The sequence below is a fragment of the Ascaphus truei genome, chromosome 5 (genome assembly GCF_040206685.1).
Source record: "Ascaphus truei isolate aAscTru1 chromosome 5, aAscTru1.hap1, whole genome shotgun sequence".
Taxonomy (NCBI): domain Eukaryota; kingdom Metazoa; phylum Chordata; class Amphibia; order Anura; family Ascaphidae; genus Ascaphus; species Ascaphus truei.
Genome location: NC_134487.1, coordinates 55681110 through 55699950, shown reverse-complemented (window position 1 = coordinate 55699950; position 18841 = coordinate 55681110). Strand labels below are relative to the sequence as shown.

The 18841-nt window shown below is 45.0% G+C and overlaps 1 protein-coding gene across 2 annotated transcripts in view; it reads left to right on the top strand.

Moving 5' to 3' along the window:
* The window catches only part of MLC1 (modulator of VRAC current 1), a 64863-nt gene that overhangs the window by 11145 nt on the left and 34877 nt on the right, over nucleotides 1–18841 (top strand). For both annotated transcript variants that reach the window (XM_075599831.1, XM_075599832.1), the window contains exons 4-5: nucleotides 1484–1537; nucleotides 13368–13469. In XM_075599831.1, coding sequence (XP_075455946.1) covers nucleotides 1484–1537; nucleotides 13368–13469 — 156 coding nt within the window. The remainder of the gene's footprint in view (nucleotides 1–1483; nucleotides 1538–13367; nucleotides 13470–18841) is intronic.

Sequence of the window (18841 nt, the reverse complement as noted above, 5' to 3'; positions counted from 1 at the left end):
GAAAAAGAGTAATGAATTCTTCAAATACATTATTATGGCTACCAGATTACTGCTGGTTTGGGCACTTTTGTAACGCATGTAACTTTTTAAAATAGTGAGATGTTTTAAGAGTGCGGACATGAAGTCGGAAGCAGGGGCATTGCTGGCGGCCATCTTGTTTATCGTTGGTCCCTAGCAATGTCGGAGACAACCTACAGAATTGGTAAACATTGGATTAGATAAAAGAGACCACCATGGGACTTAAAATCAATAAATACACTTTTTGTGAACAGTACTTCCCTATTAAGGTCAAATTACCTATTCTAAAGCAGACATCAAACTTCAAATGCTAATAAAATTGATACTGGCAATCAACAGTATTTTTTTCATGAACATGGACAACATATAGATGACTTTTCTTCTTGTCATTCTTCTGTGCAATTTCTTTCACTCTTCAAACTTTCTGTTTATTTTCTCATAAGCTTCACTTATTTTCTTGTCCCCCGTCCTTAGGATTTTTGCGTTCTGCTTAACTTAATTTACAATTGCATCTTACAACAACATTGGCTTTATGACATTGTTACAAACATATCTGTTGTGTTTTCTTTCATTCTGTCATGTGTTTTCTTTTCACACAATCTTGGCATTTATTCCTCCTTTTGCCCCCCCCCTTTTTTTTTTTTTTTTTACATCATACTGTCCATATCACATTTAAACCTTCCTCCTCCCATATGTTTGTCACTATTCAATATTTCCATGTTTTGTTTGCACTGTTACAGTTGCATATATACTTTTAGATTGCAATCCCAGTTGATGTTTTAAGGAGTCTATTTTACTATATATCATTAATACATAAAAGTATATATCTATAAACAACTATCTGAATGTTTATTTTTTGCGGGTAAACTGACACTACAGTACGTAAAATGTGTTAATTTAACACAGCAATGCCAGCTTCTTGGTTAATTTTCGATAAGTGGCAAAATAGTTGACTTTATAGGTAGATAATTGAACAAGAGATGCCAATAGGTGAAGACCCTGAAGCAAAGAGTCCCTCACAATTTATGGAAGTAGAATTCAGTTTTAATGTGCCCTTATAATTGTCACTAAGGCCGGCATAGTACTGGCCCTTCTATAGTTCATTGTATGTCATGCGTTTTTGCTCGTATGTAGGGTTGTTTCGAAAAAAGTAGTAAATGTCACGACACTATCCATCACACGGCCCTGGTGCTAGACTGGTCCTTGGGCCCAGAGATTGTGCTGTGGACATTCGGGCACTGGAAGACTACACTGTCTGGCCTTGGATTTATGCCAGGAGTATAATTACAATGGGAAGTTTCCTCAGAGTCTCCAGTTAATAGACCAACTGGGATACCTCTGGATAAAAGGCTTCTTGTCTGGCCCCTGTAGACGCTTTGGATGTGTTAAACTGTGACTAGGCAATAAGAAATGTACATATTTTCTAAAAGTGTTAATCTAATATAAAGTTTTATTTTACTTACAGTGTGTGCCTTCTGCTGTTGTAAATTTTGCAGTAGTGAAAATCAAAGGCAATGTGGTAAGTGTTAGGGTATTGATGGATATGATGGCTGCCTGTTTCCCCATTTTGTTTAGGGGTTATTGTACAGTGAGTTAAATTTTGAGTAATGCAATTCATCCATTCACTACAACAGTCTTTCATGAGCCACAGTTCGTTCGTTCTTACATTTCCCTTCCTAGTTTCCCAAAGCAGAAATGCTATACCCTGAAATACTTTTTTTTTTTTTAAAGCTTACCTGAACCAGGGGGGTTTCTTGTAGATCATCCGGGGACCCCAACGTTCCAGAGTGCTAAGAAAAAAAAAACTTACAAATATGGCTGCCACGGTCACCAATATAAAAGTTACAAACGTCACCTTCCAGGGACATTGCAGCATTGTAATGGCCGTGCGAGGGACTGCTGACCCATTTTTGCCAGGTGCCTGACCACTGAAACCGGGGCGGTGCCTGGATCTCTGGGGACCCCACAATACAAAATCTCACGTTGCTTTAAAGCGGCATACCTTTCAGTTGACCTCTCGGATAAAAAGAAACATTATCATGTAAGATAAAAAATGGCTTTTGCTTTTTTCTAAGACGGCTTTTGGGTAGTTTTTTGTCTGTAAGCCAGTCAGTAACAGTGACCTCATAAGTCACTGCTACGGACTAGCTCAGTGGCAGCCATTTTAGAGAGACTGAAAATGCTCATACGTCGGAGGTGAATATCGTTTGAACTGAGGTGCTCTTGATGGTGAGACAGTGGAGGTCCTGAAGTGGGAGACTGTTAGCTCAAACAATATTTACATTTATGTTGATTTGAGAGGCGTATACAAATGTATAAGAATGGATCAGAAGTACAGAGGTTCTACCACTCATGAGATGATTACTCTAAGTGTAAAATGATTTGTACATCCTTAGCAGTGATCTGTAAAACATATGTAACAATACTCTCACACGTTTCCTTTTTATATGACTCAGAAAAGGAGATATGGAAAATGCAGAATTATGCGTTTCCATTAGGGTGACCAGATGTCCCGGTTTTGCCGGGACAGTCCCGGTTTTTTTTCTCCCCTGTCCCGGTTGCCGGTCCGTCCCGGTAATGTCCCGGATTTTCTGTGTCGGCGCTGCGCGAGTCGTCGTCGTCGAGGAGGATGCGGCGGCAGCAGCGGATATTTTGAGAATGCCCGGGGGTTGGGCTTCTTTAGTTAAACATGCTGGGCCGCAGGGGATTGGATGAGATGCTGGGGCGGGGCTTTGTCAAAAAAGCAGTCGCCGGGGCGGCCACGTGACCTCCCGCTCTCCCTTGCCTTGGAAGATGGAAGATGCAGGGGTGGGGGGAGAGAGATGGGTGGGGGAGAGATGGGAGATGCAGGGGTGGGGGGAGAGATGGAAGATGCAGGGGTGGGGGGAGAGAGATGGAAGATGCAGGGGTGGGGGGAGAGAGATGGAAGATGCAGGGCTGGGGGGGAGAGAGATGGAAGATGCAGGGCTGGGGGGGGAGAGAGATGGAAGATGCAGGGCTGGGGGGAGAGAGATGGAAGGTGCAGGGGTGGGGGGAGAGAGATGGAAGGTGCAGGGGTGGGGGGAGAGAGATGAAAGGTGCAGGGGTGGGGGGAGAGAGATGGAAGATGCAGGGGTGGGGGGAGAGAGGTGGAAGATGCAGGGGTGGGGGGAGAGAGGTGGAAGATGCAGGGGTGGGGGGGAGAGAGGTGGAAGATGCAGGGATGGGGGATACGGGTGGGGGGAGAGAGATGGGGATGCAGGGGTGGGGGGAGAGAGATGGGGGATGCAGGGGGGTAGAGACCTGTTTCGGCACAATTTTTTAAAAATATTTATGGGGTGGCGGGGGTCTTTTAAAAATGTATTGGGGCGGCGGGGGGTTTTAAAAATGTATTGGGGCGGCGGGGGTCTTTTAAAAATGTATTGGGGCGGCGGGGTTTTTTTAAAAATGTATTGGCAGCATCAGGTATTTTTATTATGTATTGCGGGGTGGGGTTTTTTGGTATGTATTTTGTGGGGGGATTGAGTGAGCAGAGTGGGGTAATTGATGGAAGGTAGGGGCAAGTGAGAGGAGAGAGGGGGAGTGAGAGAGGAAAAGAGGGAGTTAGACAGGGGAGATAAATACATGAGAGGCGGAAGGGGGGGAAGAGTGAGTGAGACGGAGGAGAGAGAGAAATTCATGGGTAGAGGGTGGAAAATAAAGGGGGCTCGTGAGGTGTGAAATTAACTTAAGGCCGCACTTATAGTGCGCGCGACAGCGACGCAACGGATGACATCGCCGTCACCGCTAACAAAAGTTGTAATTTGCTTTCCGGCGACGTCGCAGGCGACCAGGTCTTTGATTGGTTCAGAGGCTGTCACATGTGGCGACAACCTCTGAAAAATCAAATTTGACCGGCTTCAGAAATTAGTGCCGCTCCCGTCGCTCCGCGCTTACTATAAGCGCACACGATGGCGGCAATACATTTGTTTTGCCGCGATGTCTCATCGCCGGCACTATAAGCGCAGCCTAAGGCCGCGCTTATAGTGCCGGCAACGCTGACGTCATGCTGTGGTCGCTGGAAAAATCAAATTGAAGTGACTTCCAGCGATTGCGATCAAGCCAATACATTTGTTTTGACACGACTTCACCAGCACTATTAGCACGGCCTAATGTGTGTCAGCCAGATAGGGGTTCCCCCGAGATTTATCCAAATACTTCAAGGGTTCCTCCAAACAAAACAAAGGTTGGGAAGCACTGGTCTAGTCTATCTTCTTAATCCACCTCCTAGCAGAGCTAATAAATACTGTAAGTAGCAACATATATTTATAATACACAACCCTATTTCCCCTATTTATTTGACAAATTGTAATATTATATACACAAGCCACAAGGTCAGGCCAGGAATGAGGAATGTCACATTTTTAAAATGTCTTAATTTTAATTAATGCCTTCATTTTTATTTCATTTTAATTAATGTCAATTAATTATTTATTTAGTTTTAATGTCTTCATTATTTATGTCATTTTAATTAATGTATGAATTTTTTATTAAGTGCAGTAGAGATTAGAAATTACATTTCAGATTTCAGGCTGCAAAGTGGTTTGTTTATTTATTTCTGATAGTGAAATCCTCTATCCTCTATACACATAAACACACACTGCAGCCCCCACCTCTATACACACAAACACACACTGCAGGGCCACCTCTGTATACAGAAACACACACTGCAGCCAGGGTTGCCATCTTTTATTGAAGGCTAACCCGGAGATAATTTTTTTTAGATCTTTTTATTATATATTTATTTATCTTGCCTTTGGCTGCGCGATGTCACGTAATGCCTATTGCCATAACAACAAGCTGCTCCGTGATGTCACACGGCATCAAGTTGACATGACAACGGGACGCATTATGGTGATGAGGCATCACGTGATGTCTCATTGTCATGGCAACATGTCACCGCCTGATGTTAGAGTGTCTTGTTGTCATGGGGCGTGACGTGATGTACATTGTTTTATAAATGATTTTTTTAAGTGTCCCGGTGTTTCATTTTGAATATCTGGTCACCCTAGTTTCCATTCATATTTTAAAAAAAATTAAAAAAGTATGTGAATGCATTTTATACTCAACTATATTTGCTTTACTTTGTACTGAAGCAATATAAGTGGAAAGCAAACATGTATTAACTTCCAGTCCAGGGTTTTGCTGGAACTTGCCCTTACGTGGCTGTTGTGGCCATATTGGTTCCTGGCAAGCCTCTTCCTGAACTTGGTCACTACAGTAAGAGCAAGTTCCAGCAAAACCCTGGACTGAAACCCTTACGGCTGGCCCCAAATGGCTGCAAAGGGGTTAAAAATTCCGGGTTGTGGAATTCTATGTATTCAATTCTTTCAAACTTGAGACAAGGTGCAAACGACTGCAGAAGATTATTTAGAGAAAATAATCTTGTTGCTTTTCACAGGATTCCTTTTCTTTAATAAATATTCCATGAGTTTAACACAGATGTAAGAACATCTGTGTTAAGCTCATGCAATCTCTGTAAATGAGTATTGCTGACCTGAGGAAGAGAGGCGAACTCTCGAAAGCTTGTCTTCTAATATCTATTGTTAGTCCAAATAAAAAAAGGTATTCCCTAATATTGAAGTACAGCAGGACCCCTGGTACACGGCGGGTTCCATTCCAGAGGCCGGCCGTATAGTGAAAATCGCCGGAAAGCGGATCCGGCGATTTTCACTTCTGCGCATGCACAAACCGGCATTTTTGCCGTTCTGCGCATGTGCAACCTATGGTATGCACGTGCAACCTATGGTATGCGCGTGCAACCTGCGGTCTGCACATGCGTGCCGGGCACACCCGCCCGTTCTGCGCATTCGCGACTGGAAATCCAAGATGGCGGCCCCCTTCTCGGTGCCACCGTATAAGTGGAACGCCGGATAACGGAGCGCCGAGAAGCGGGGCCCTGCTGTACTCATAATTAAATTGTTACATTCAAGCACTGTCATATGTGGTTAATTCATTTTCCCATCACGGGTAGGTGCAGGTAAGGAATATATATGCAAACACAGTACCTTTTCTAGTTGTTAAAGGAAAATATGGGTTCTGTACTTTGATCTTCAGCCATCCGTTGACTGTTATTTAGAGGTGATGTCTATTTATTGTTCCTTCAGTGTCGAGATAAGCGTTATCTAATGCTGATAAGGACCATCGAGAGAGTAGCTTAAACAGCAGCCTTTATTCTTCAAGTTTAAAACCATTACCTGTAGAAAAGAACAAACCTAAAGCGCATGGGAGAAAAAGAAACAAAACATAGTGTAGTCTGCAAATGTAGGAGAAAGTCCTGATTATTGCACTTACAGGATAGCTGCTGAATGTAGGTGTAGCCCCGGCCCACGTTTACCTCCGTGGTGGGCGCAGGTACGAGGGGGGTGGAGGGGGGCAAGGCTGCAGAAGTAGCCAAGTACCGCCGGAGCTCAGTGGGAGTGCCGGGTTGCAGGCGCCGCCATGTTGCTTCCTGCGCATGCGCAATGGAATGCCGTGTGCATGCGCAGTACATAGAAGTAGCACCGGTCATCTTAGAAGATGCTCAGCAAGGGACTACATGTCCAAGGAGCCTTGGGAACAGGGAGAAAATAATGTGGACACAGTTTGCCGCAAAGGAGTGTGCGGGGGCAGTGATTGACAGTTAGAGTTACTGGCAGTTGGAGTGTCTGGCAGTTGGAGCCAGCAGACAGAAGGGGAAGGTAGTGTCCGGGTGCCAGTGGCTCCCGGACTAGGACAGATATTCCCCCAGGCCCCACATAGGTTCCTAGCCCTTCTAAGTTTATGGCTGCTCTAGGGAAGGCCCCAGATAGGGACGCTTCCCTCAGTATTAGATAGTGAGTGTTGCTGCGCTGGTGAAAGGAGCCGTGCGGTGTGTGCGGCCTGCTGTTTGTGATAAGACCAACGGTACATCAATAGACTATTACAGGGACACAGTCCAGCTGGAGCCCCCTCAGAGGTGGACCGGACACATCAGGAGTTGCGGCTTCGTGGAGACCTTCGTCGTGGGATCAGACGGAATCTCTTGTGGCATTCAGCAGTACCCGGGTACTGGAGTACCCGGGGAGGTAAAGTGCACCAACGGTCCACAGGGGTAGCGCTACTCCCTACACTTGGGTGGGACTGACTCTCCTTGGGGGAGGACACCAGGGATATTGGTGCCAAGCACCCTACGTACTTTGAGGGACACTCATCCTGTGTTGTGTTATTGTATGGTGTGATATATATATATATATATATATATATATATATATATATATTGCATGGTACTGTTTTATTGTTTATATGTCAGTAAATACTCTATTATATACTCTGTGTGTGTTTACTGACTATTGGTTCCTGGGAGGGGTAATCCTACTACGTTAGGATCTCTCTCGGGTGGAGGCGCTGTGTATCCACAAATGTGATCACCCCAGGCTCCCAGTGGCGGAGGATCAGGCCTTCTGTAAGCCACTCGGGTAATGGCAGCACAGGTAGTTTCCCTAGACACAGGAGAAAAAGGGCTACATAAGCAATGACTCCACTTGAGTCTAGATGGTTGTGTTCACTCTCAGGCTGCTGGACTCAGCTGGGCCCTTGTACCTGGAGCAGACTGCAAGGCACCTGGGCTCTTTTTCTTTGAAGCAGGTTTAAACTGCTGGGCTCAGCTGAGCTTATTACAGTCGTCCGCTCAGATTGTGAGACTGATGGGAAAAGAATCAATAGATACCATAGCGCAACAAGTTTTAATACAAAAACAAACACAGTAAAATACACAATGCACTCACAATGATAGCTGAAGCTTCAGGCGAAACTAGTTGAGTGGAGAATGGTAGCTGAGGAGCAGAGGATCTTTGAACTTTACACAGATCAGTCTGACTTTCTGGAATCCAGTCTTGCGAGACGAGACTTGAGCCCACGTGGCGCGGGAGCTCACTGAGGCACCGGGTGTGAAGACCGGAGGACGGGGTTCCCAAACCGGAGGACAGAGAATAGACTTGAAAATCGCTGTTAAGTGCTATCCCTGCCTTCCTTAAACCTACACATTGTGAGTGCATTGTGTATTTTAGGCCTTGGACATAGTGAAAAATACCGCACTGAGCCAGCACACTTACCTCCTGCATCTGGTATGTGTGTGGCTTTAGCAGGCGCGTGCGGAGGCGTGCTGAATTGCAGCCGACATATTAAATTAAGTTTTCGCGCTTACAGGAGTGGAGGGCCAGTCACGTGGCCGCAAACAGCTAATGGGAACAAGGGACTAGCCCCCCTCCCACCACGCCTCCGTCACGCCCCCAAAGCGCGCTCGCTGCCTCGCCTGACAGGACGCAAAAAAGCACCAGCTTGAGCAGGCGAGGCGGAGCAGGAGCACGGCTCAGCGCGGCCCGAGGCACCATGCCCGTGGCCTTATTGTTTTTGTATTAAAACTTGTTGCGCTACGGTATCTTTTTTGTTTCTTTTTCCATCACTCTCACCATCTGAGCAGAACAACTGTAATTAGCCCAGCTGAGCACAGCAGTTTTAGGCTGGTTTTATAGCAGCCGCGTCCGTGCATGCGCGCACGCGAGTGCTACAGCTCGTGCACGTGAAACACGTTTTGTGTGTATAGAGTTTAGTGCTGTGAGCGACACATGCGCGTGGCTATGACGCGAATGGGTAGGCGTGGACATGACAGCTTCACTGTTTGCTATACTTGATACCAGCCATGTTAATGTTTGTTACACACAGAGATTGTACAAGTTATTTATTTAGTTATTTATCCCTATTCTGTTGGCACCTATGAAAGCTTCACAGCCTATTGGTTACCGGAGTGTGACGTCAAGCGGCAGCAGCGCAAAAAGACACTTTTCAGAGTCTTTCCTCCGATCTGCCAGCTCAACGCTCCCTGCAGTGCGCGCGGGCGCGGCCGAAGTATATAAAGTCAGGCTTAGCACTGCCAATTATAAGTGCCGCGCGCGCACTATATTACGGGCCTAAACCTGCTTCAAAGAAAAAGAGCCCAGCGGTGCCTAGCAGTCAACTCCAGGTACAAGAGCCCAGCTGAGTCTAGCAGCCTGAGAGAGAACACAACCATCTAGAGCAGGCCTGCACAACATACGGCCCGCGGGCTGCTTGGCCTCTCTGTGCGGCCTGCGATGACTCCGGCCGGGCACCAGTTAATTAAATAAATTAAAAAAAAACAAAGTTTAAAAAAATGGCGGCGATTCATCCCTCCCTCCACGCCCCCGGGTTTCGCGGTGCGCGGGGGCAGCAGCAGTGCCGGGGAGAGAGAGAGAGTGTGTGTGTGTGTGTGTGTGTGTGTGTGTGTGTGTGTGTGTGTGTGTGTGTGTGTGTGTGTGTGTGTGTGTGTGTGTGTGTGTGTGTGTGTGTGTGTGTGTGTGTGTAAAACGGGCTGGTGGGGGGGTGGGTGTGAAAAACGGGCTGGTGGGGGGGTGGGCTGCTGACATGTGAGGGGGGGTGGGCTGCTGACATGTGAGGGGGGCTGCTGACATGTGAGGTGCAGGGGGGAAGTGATGTGAGGTGCAGGGGGGGGGAGAGAGTGATGTGAGTTGCAGCAGGAGGGTGTGATGTGAGTTGCAGGGGGGGGGGAGAGAGTCATATTGAGGGGAGGGGGAGAGTGTGTCATATTGAGGGGAGGGGGAGAGCGTCATATTGAGGGGAGGGAGAGAGTGTCATATTGAGGGGAGGGGGAAAGAGTGTCATTGAGGGTAGGGGGAGAGAGTGTCATTTAGAGGAGGGGGGGAGTGTCATATTGAGGGGAGGGGGGAAGAGTGTCATATTGAGAGGAGGGGGAGAGAGTGTCATATTGAGGGGAGGGGGAGAGAGTGTCATTTAGGGGAGGGAGAGAGAGAGTGTCATATTGAGGGGAGGGAGAGAGAGAGTGTCATATTGAGGGGAGGGGGAGAGAGTGTCATATTGAGGGGAGGGGGAGAGTGTCATATTGAGGGGAGGGGGAGAGTGTATCAGATTGAGGGGAGAGGGAGATTGTCATATTGAGGGGAGGGGGAGAGTGTCATATTGAGGGGAGGGGGAGAGTGTGTCATATTGAGGGGATTGGGAGAGAGTGTCATTGAGGGGAGGGGGAGAGTGTCATATTGAGGGGAGGGGGATGATGATGAGAGGTGCTGGAGGAGAGATGATGATGATGATGATTTAACCCGTGCGGCCCAATTTTTTTTTCCTTGGAGCAGTTCGGCCCTTCTCAGTTCGGCCCTTTATGAGTTGGACAGGCCTGATCTAGACTCAAGTGGAGTCATTGCTTACATTCAACAACTATCCTGTAAATGCAATCATCTCAGCAGGACTTTCTCCTTCATTTGCAGACTACACTATGTTTTGTTTCTTTCTCTTTCTCTCTCGTACGCTTTAGGTTTGTTCTTTTCTACAGTCATCTTCTCTCCGGGTGAGAGATCTTACTAGCTGCAGAGTTTATTTACTTTGAGTGTCCATTTGTAATCTTTAGTTAGATTATTGCTTATTTCTGAGCAGTTCTTATTTTTCTCAAATTAAAACCATCACCAGCTGGTTTCAGCATGCTACGACGCCATCATCAGGGTGTGTGATTTGTTTTGATAATTAGACTCCCATGATGCAAAAATGTAGTGTTTAAACAAGACACAAATAAAACCTTGTCAATATTATGTAATATTTGATGTTTGTGTACATGTATTCTTAAGTATATTTTTAAATCTAATGCAAGTGCAAAAGTGTCGTTTCCTCCATTTTTCACTGTTGAAGGAGTCCCACCATATATGTTTTTCACATGAAAAAGTATGTCAAAGGAATATCACACACCTGTCTTAAACCTTATAAACGTTGGGGAAATGCTCCGTTCCATGTACAGTATTGTTATGTGGCTGGCCACAGGATAAAACCTATCCCCCCTGGTTTTATTAGAAAACCGCTAATATCAGATCTGGATGCCTGGGCCACAGAACAGGGCTGTAATAGGATTTGTAATTGTAGCCCTCTTTCTGACACTCTAAAGAGACTACGGGTACTGCACACACCTGTGGCTCCAGGAGATCTGAGCCTCCGCTAGCTGGGAGCCTGGGGTAACACTTATTTAGCGCAGCGCCTCCACTTACCCAGGATCCCCATCATGTAAGATTCCCCTGGCCAAGAAACATAACAACACACATACTTGAAACCAGTTTACTGAACGCACAGAATAACCCTTATACTTTATATGGCAATACACACTCATTAACTTGTACTATAACTCTAGTGGCTCGGCCACGCTCCTATTGAGTAATGTCTCTGTCCCGTCACCACGTGCCCCACACCGTGTTCATGTACTGTAATGTATTTGTATAGGCTCAGTCCTTTGGCCACTCCACTAGTGTCCCCAAAGAGTGTTCCCTAAGGCGGGATCAGCGCCTGTTGACCGGTGTTGGTGCACTTGTAGTAAATACCTTCCGGTCACTGCTTTGCTTCCTGATGTCACGATGCTCAGCTACCTGGTCCCAGATGACTGCAGCAACCGCAACTCTGTACTTTGTCCCTAACTGTTACTCAGTAAGGGGATAACGCTACCACTATAGGGCGTCCCTGCAGCAACTCACTCTACGGTGGCTCAGGGATACTCTTAGGGCCTGCGGGGAAGATCTGTCCTATGCAGGCGGGTCACGGACCCCCTGCACTCACACTACCTCTTCCTTCGCCCTCCGGTTCCCCTCTGCCTAGCGTGGTCTCTCCCCCACGCTTCCCTTTCCTCCTCCCGCGATTCCAACCCCCTGATTGGTTCCCAGACATCAGGTGACTGCGCTAGAGCTCATGGGAGTTGTAGTACACCAACGGAGCCTTTCCCTTATTGGCCCATCGTTCGCGCGCTTGCATTGCGCATGCGCGACCTCTCTGCTCTGCCAGTGCCCTCTGAATGTTGCGCAATAAACATGGCGGCGCCCTATACTATCGGGCCACCGCGGAACCTTACACCACTCTCTCCGGGCACGCACTGCAACAGCATAAGGTGCCTAACACACACACCCCTACATAATCTATAGAAAAACCTAAGGAGAAGGACAGAGTCAGTCACGAATGAGGTAGACATTAAAGTATGTAGACCCATATCATTACTTTGGGTTGCAGCTATAATGTTACTTTTTGTTTTTGTATTAAATGTCTATTTTTTTTCCTTTTTAAAATATCAAAAGTGTTTGTGTTTCAAGTACACCAAGTAAGTTATGGTGAGTAAAAACGGGACAAAAACCCTCCACCGTACAGCAAAGATAACAAAAAAGAAAACAAACACTTTTTCACATTCAGATGTCTCCGACAAGACCACAAACCTGCTTTTTTCCATAGTCGCTCAGCATACAATTCTTCCACTCCAGCTAGGGATTCTGGGTAATCACTACCTGGAGTGGAAGCATTGCATGCTGAGTGAATGAGGAAATGCAGGTTTGTGAACCTGGCTGAGATGTGAATGTGCTCATTAGTGGGGTGGGGGGGGGTGTTTAATCGTTGTCTTTCAAGGAAATTCATACCAATTCTTCAGTAGAAACCATGAGGTGATCTCACATGTTGTGGGTCTACCCTAAGAGAATAATATGCAAGCCACGGTGAGTCTATAAGTACTAGACCGCTCTATAAACAACCCCAGAAGTCATGTCTGTTTTCGATGGAATATACTATCCATGTACAATCCTATACCACATGTAGTCTATGTCATTTTGATGGAATATATTATCATCATGCACTCTGAAACAACAAGTGTATCATAGTAGCCTAGTCCAGCAATAACAAGCATTAATTCATACACATCTTTATCTTACCCACAATTAACACATTATAGGAATTTGTGGCACAGAAAAATGTGTGTGCATTTTTGGCAAAGTGTATAGAGTATGTTACAAAAGTACATAATGTACTTAATGATGGGTAAAATAATATTTGATACACATTGTACAGCATAGATCATGAGGCCGCAACTAATTAGAGGTGGATTTTTTCATGCACAGCTAGTCTATAGAATACTTTTTTTTTTTTTTTTTTCCTATTCTACCCCTTTTGGAAAATTAGTTGCGGGCCCAAGACAGTATCGTCATATAATTTAAGATATATTTAAAAAGATGATTTTGTTTCAAAGTTTTGCAAACATTTATAACGTCTGTACCATATATATTTACAGTAGCTTAGCTGAAAAGCGATTTTCATTGTAAAATATTGCACTTAGAGGCTCGTGCAACCGGAATTAGCATAAGCAGATGGTGTAAGGCCCCCGTGTGGGTCGGATCTTGAAAGCAGGCCAAACAGAACACAAAACCAAACCAACATACTGTATGTGTAAGAATGTTTTTTTATTGCAATAAAAAAATGAACTAAATCTAAGTTCCTGCCGTGTAATTTACTTGTCTTGTTTTTTTTTTTTTTAGATGTCTCACTACCAGATTTTATTTGTTTCAACGTTTTCCATTACGACCACCTGTTTAATTTGGTTTGGATGCAAACTTGCCCTCAACCCAACAGCAATCAATGTAAGTATGAGAACCGTTCCCTGATTCCCTTGTAGTCCTGATGTTACATGAGCTGGCTGTGTGGTTATGTTACACAGTGTTTCTTGATCATAGTTTTATAGTACAATTCAGCTACTGTGTAAAGCAGTGAGGCTCAAACACAGTTCTCAAGGGCCACCAACAGGCCTGGTTGTAAGGCTATCCCAGCTTCAGCAATCACTGGCTCAGTTATGTTGATTGAACCCCCTGTGCTGAAGTAAGTACCATTCCAAGACTGCAAAAAGGTTGTTACTTAGTAGGGTTTACTGCTTTAAGTGGCAACAAAAGGGTATTAATAGTAATCGTATGCTGATTCCCATTTCCAACATTTTTGGTTAGGTTGTGCCAGATAATATCTGCACAACTTGATATGAAACGGAATGTCGTATTGCCTGTAATATGGTTAATATTTACCTATTACACGTCAATAGTGTATAGGGTAGACATAAAGTCCAGGTATCGGTGCAACAGAATACAATCCACAGGTAAATAATTACATCAATAATCTTCTTTGAATCCCTTGGTAGTGAGCAATAAGCATCAGTCTTGAAAATATATTATATAATTGCTCTTAGAGTGTATAGAGCATCAGCAGTATACGAGATAGTGATCACCTGTAGCTCATATAATAGTTGTCGCCCAGGCAGGCTAATAAAAGTGGGATTTATGAGGTACTAGGGGGACATAACTACCCAAAGGTACAAGTGTACTCCCGTTCACCACCACACTTAAATAAGACTACTTAGGACATACAGGGTATCTGGTATTAAAGATATAATGGAAGTCCATTGATAACTCATTGTTAAAGTGGAGGCTCAATGGAGCCTATGTCCAATAGATGCAGGTAGTAGCTCATCCAGGCGTGCGTCCAGTTGTAGTAAGTAATGGCAAGAAAAAGCAACCTCGTGGGAGGAATAAGTGGAGCACTGCAGGCAGGGAGGGTCGCAGGTAGAAACGGCACACCATAGATAAAAAATCTAATTTATTAAGTGACTGGAGACATAACAAAAAGGAATAGAGTAGTGCACTCTGACGCGTTTCCTCCCACAAGGTTGCTTTTTCTTGCTATTACACGTCAATTCCTTTACACCAGGGGTGCTCAAACTCAGTCCTCAAGGGCCACCAACAGGACACACACACAGAGACAGTTAATATTAATATATAAGTGCAAATAGCTAAAACAGAGGTGTGTGCGAGCACGCGCTTTCTAAGTCAAACTTCTTTGCGTTTTGCCACTGACATTGTGTTTTGAATTTTAATTAAAAATATCACTGTCACAAATACAATATCTGTGACAGAACAGTGACCAAAAACAAAGAAGTTTCACTTAAAATGCACGTGCTCAACACACATAATTGTTTTTTTTTTTACAGGATAAGAACTGGGAGCTCCTCCGGAGCGGAACTGCACTATTTCCAGCTCCATCAACCCCCTGGTTACTGAGCTACTTACCAGTGAAGTGACCGGAATTACTTCCTGTTTTTTAAGGGAGATTTAAATGGCCGTCCAATAGGGATCAGCAAACAATGATGATGCGGCTCGCTATTGGCCAGAAATTTGGCATCTATTTTGTTTCCCCTGGAGGGAGATTTAAACCCGGTAACTTCACCGGCAAGTAGCTGAAAATAAGCTATTTTCACTCCGGCGGAGCCCCCCAGGTTTGCATCCTGTAAAAACAAACGGGGGTAAAAAAAGGGAGATTGGGGGAATACTACTTTAGGCATGAAACGCATGGCTACAGTGAATTTCTGTCCCACTGAACATACAGTATCATGGTAGAACCTGCCAATGTTAGCTTTCAAGTGGAGAAATAGGGCAAAGAATTTGGTGAAATGTTGCTGCTGTCCGGTACACCAGAAGTTTATTACAATATGTTAAATTATATATACTGTATAGTAAAATGCATGTTTGATTAACATACTGTATATACAAATGCCTTATGACAGCAATAATATGTTTGGTACATAGGACAGTATGTATATATATTTCTTTATTGATATAGCGCTTTACAAGAGAGCCAATACAGTGCAACAAATAAGATCAGACAAGAGGAAAGGAAATCCATGCCCCGGAGAGCTTATAATCTAAATCGCATGATTGGAAACTTGCAGAGACAGCAGGTTAGGGAATAAGTGCAGGAGATGGCAGTCACTGGTAGGAGTGACTCTGGGTGTGGGAAAGTAGCCATTAGTCTGGGCTCATTAAATGTTTCATTTAAGAGGTGAATTTTAAGTTTTGACTTAAAGGTGAGGAGAGAAGGTGCCTAGCGTAAACCGAGTGTGTGGGAGTTCCACAGGTATGGGGCAGTGAGGGAAAACAGTTTAAGGCAAGAGAGCGCAGTAAAGGTGAATGGGGTGGAAAGGTGACAGTTCTGGGTAAAGCACAGGAGACGAAGAGAGATCAAAGCTGATATGTAGTGAGGAGCAGATGAGTGGAAAGCGTTGAAGGTAAGGAGGATAACTTTGAGGGTGAAACCATGAAACTGTTGTTCAAGAAGAACATTTGAAATGTACTTGGCATACATCCAAGAGTTCTCAAGGAGTTAAGCTCAGTAATAGCCAAACCATTATATTTAATATTCAAGGACTCCATTTCCACAGGCTCAGTACCCCAAGATTGGCGTAAAGCAGATGTGGTGCCTATATTTAAAAAGGGAGCTAGATCACAACCAGGAAATTACAGACTTGTAAGCCTGACTTCAATAGTGGGGAAACTACTTGAAGGTTTAATACGGGATAATATTCAGGAATACCTAATAGAAAACAAAATTATTAGTAATAGTCAGCATGGATTTATGAAGGATAGATCTTGCCAAACTAACCTTATTTGTTTCTTTGAGGCGGTAAGTAGGAATTTAGACCAGGGTAATGCAGTTGATGTGGTCTACTTAGATTTTGCAAAGGCTTTTGATACGGTTTCACAAAAGAGGTTGGTGTACAAAATAAAGAAAATTGGACTCAGTAATAATATATGCACCTGGATTGAAAACTGGTTAAAGGACAGACAACAGAGGGTTGTCATAAATGGAACTTTTTCAGGTTGGGCTAAAGTCGTGAGTGGAGTATCTCAGGGATCGGTACTGGGACCCTTGCTTTTTAACTTGTTTATTAATGACCTTGAGGTTGGCATTGAGAGCAAAGTCTCCATCTTTGCTGATGATACTAAATTGTGTAAGGTAATAGAATCAGAGCAGGATGTAATTTCTCTTCAGAAGGCCTTGGAGAGACTGGAAACGTAGGCAGGTAAATGGCAGATGAGGTTTAATACAGATAAATGTAAGGTTATGCATTTGGGATGCAAGAATAAAAAGGCGACTTACAAATTAAATGGAGATATATTGGGGGAATTCTTGATGGAGAAGGATTTAGGAGTGCTTGTAGACAGCAGGCTTAGCAATAGTACCCAAAGTCATGCAGTAGCTGCAAAGGCAAACAAGATCTTATCTTGCATCAAACGGGCAATGGATGGAAGGGAAGTAAACATAATTATGCCCCTTTATAAAGCATTAGTAAGACCACACCTTGAATATGGAGTACAATTTTGGGCACCAATCCTAAGAAAAGGCATTATGGAACTAGAGAGAGTGCAGAGAAGAGCCACCAAATTAATAAAGGGGATGGACATTCAAACTTATGAGGAGAGGCTAGCTACATTAGATTTATTTACATTAGAAAAGAGGCGTCCAAAAGGGGATATGATAACTATATACAAATATATTCAGGGACAGTACAAGGAGCTTTCAAAAGAACTGTTCATCCCACGGGCAGTACAAAGGACTCGGGGCCATCCCTTAAGGTTGGAGGAAAGGAGATTTCACCAGCAACAAAGGAAAGGGTTCTTTACAGTAAGGGCAGTTAAAATGTGGAATTCATTACCCATTGAGACTGTGATGGCAGATACAATAGATTTGTTCAAAAAAAGGTTGGACATCTTTTTAGATGGGAAAGGTATACAGGGATATACCAAATAAGTATACATGGGGCGCATGCGCGACGGCAAGGAGCATGGCTGCGTGAGATAAGTGCTCCGTGCCTCGCTAAAATACATTGATAGCAAAAACCTGACAAAACCATTCCTTCAACGGAGCATTTTACTAGCAAAGCCCCGCACTATCCCGCAATGTCAAGGAAAACACCCAAAATAACCAAAAAAAAAGGGGCTACCGGAGTATTTCGACCGAGCCGGATCGCGCGCTGCAGGGGGAGAAATGGCGCCACATTCGAATGCCGGTTCAGAGACGGAGACGGAGCCGGACGGGGAGGGAGAGGAGAGAGACAACCCGGTATTGCGCCCGTTAAGACAGAGCGACCTGGATAAACTCTACAATAACCTAAAAGTGTTGCTGCAAGCGGAGCTGAAAGACCTAAAGAAAGAGGTTACTGGGCTGGGGGAAAGGACAAGCGTCCTCGAAAATAAAGTGGATCAATCAATCAAAGCCATAAAAAGGCAGGATCGCAAATATAACAGCCTTCAAGAACAATTAAATGAGCTGAGGGACCGCCAAGAGGACGCAGAAAATAGGGACAGGCGGAATAACCTCCGAATTAGGGGGGTCCCTGAAACAGTCCTAGACAGTGAAGATTTTGCCCTGAAATGGTTGGAATCTCTGCTCCCTGACACCCCAAAAGAATTCTTAGTCCTGGACAGGTGCCATAGAGCCCTGCGATCCAAGCCTCTAATGCACGAGCAACCACGGGACATTGTGCTCAGAATGCACTACTACCGCTCAAAAGAAGCGGTACTCCACAAAACGAGACCCCTGCCAGTAGTGGAGTATGAGGGCGTACGTATGTCCATTTTTCAGGATTTATCCCCAGAGACTCTAGCTCGCCGAAGGGCCCTGTTACCCATCACCAAGACCTTGAGAGATAAAGGGGTAAGGTACCGTTGGACCTTCCCCTTTGGCCTGCAAGTAACACGAGGCGGCAAAACTACCACCCTTCGGGGACTGGAAGAAGGGCCGGCTTTCCTCCATAAGCTGGGCCTAGGTGAAGCCCCGGCAGCGGAAGACCCAAATATCGCCCTCCCAGAACCTATCTGGGAACAGCGGGCGAGATCCCCCAGGGAGCAAAGGGGCGCAGCACCAACCTAAAGGGCTCAGTCGAACACTAAAAATAAAAGAGTTCAATGTTCAATGGTTAAAAAGTTCCGTTACTAAAGTTACCTGAGGGCTGGTCCCCGGCCGCGGGGAAGCAGTCACCAAATAAAGAGACTCGCCCCCGAATGAATGAAAGAGGGAAGAACCCCGACATCCCAGCTTCAAGGATCCGGTGATTAAACAACCTGTAATAAAACGGAGTCCCTGTGGAGAAAATCTGAGGCCTACCTTCCAGATGATGGCATCCCCTGAGACA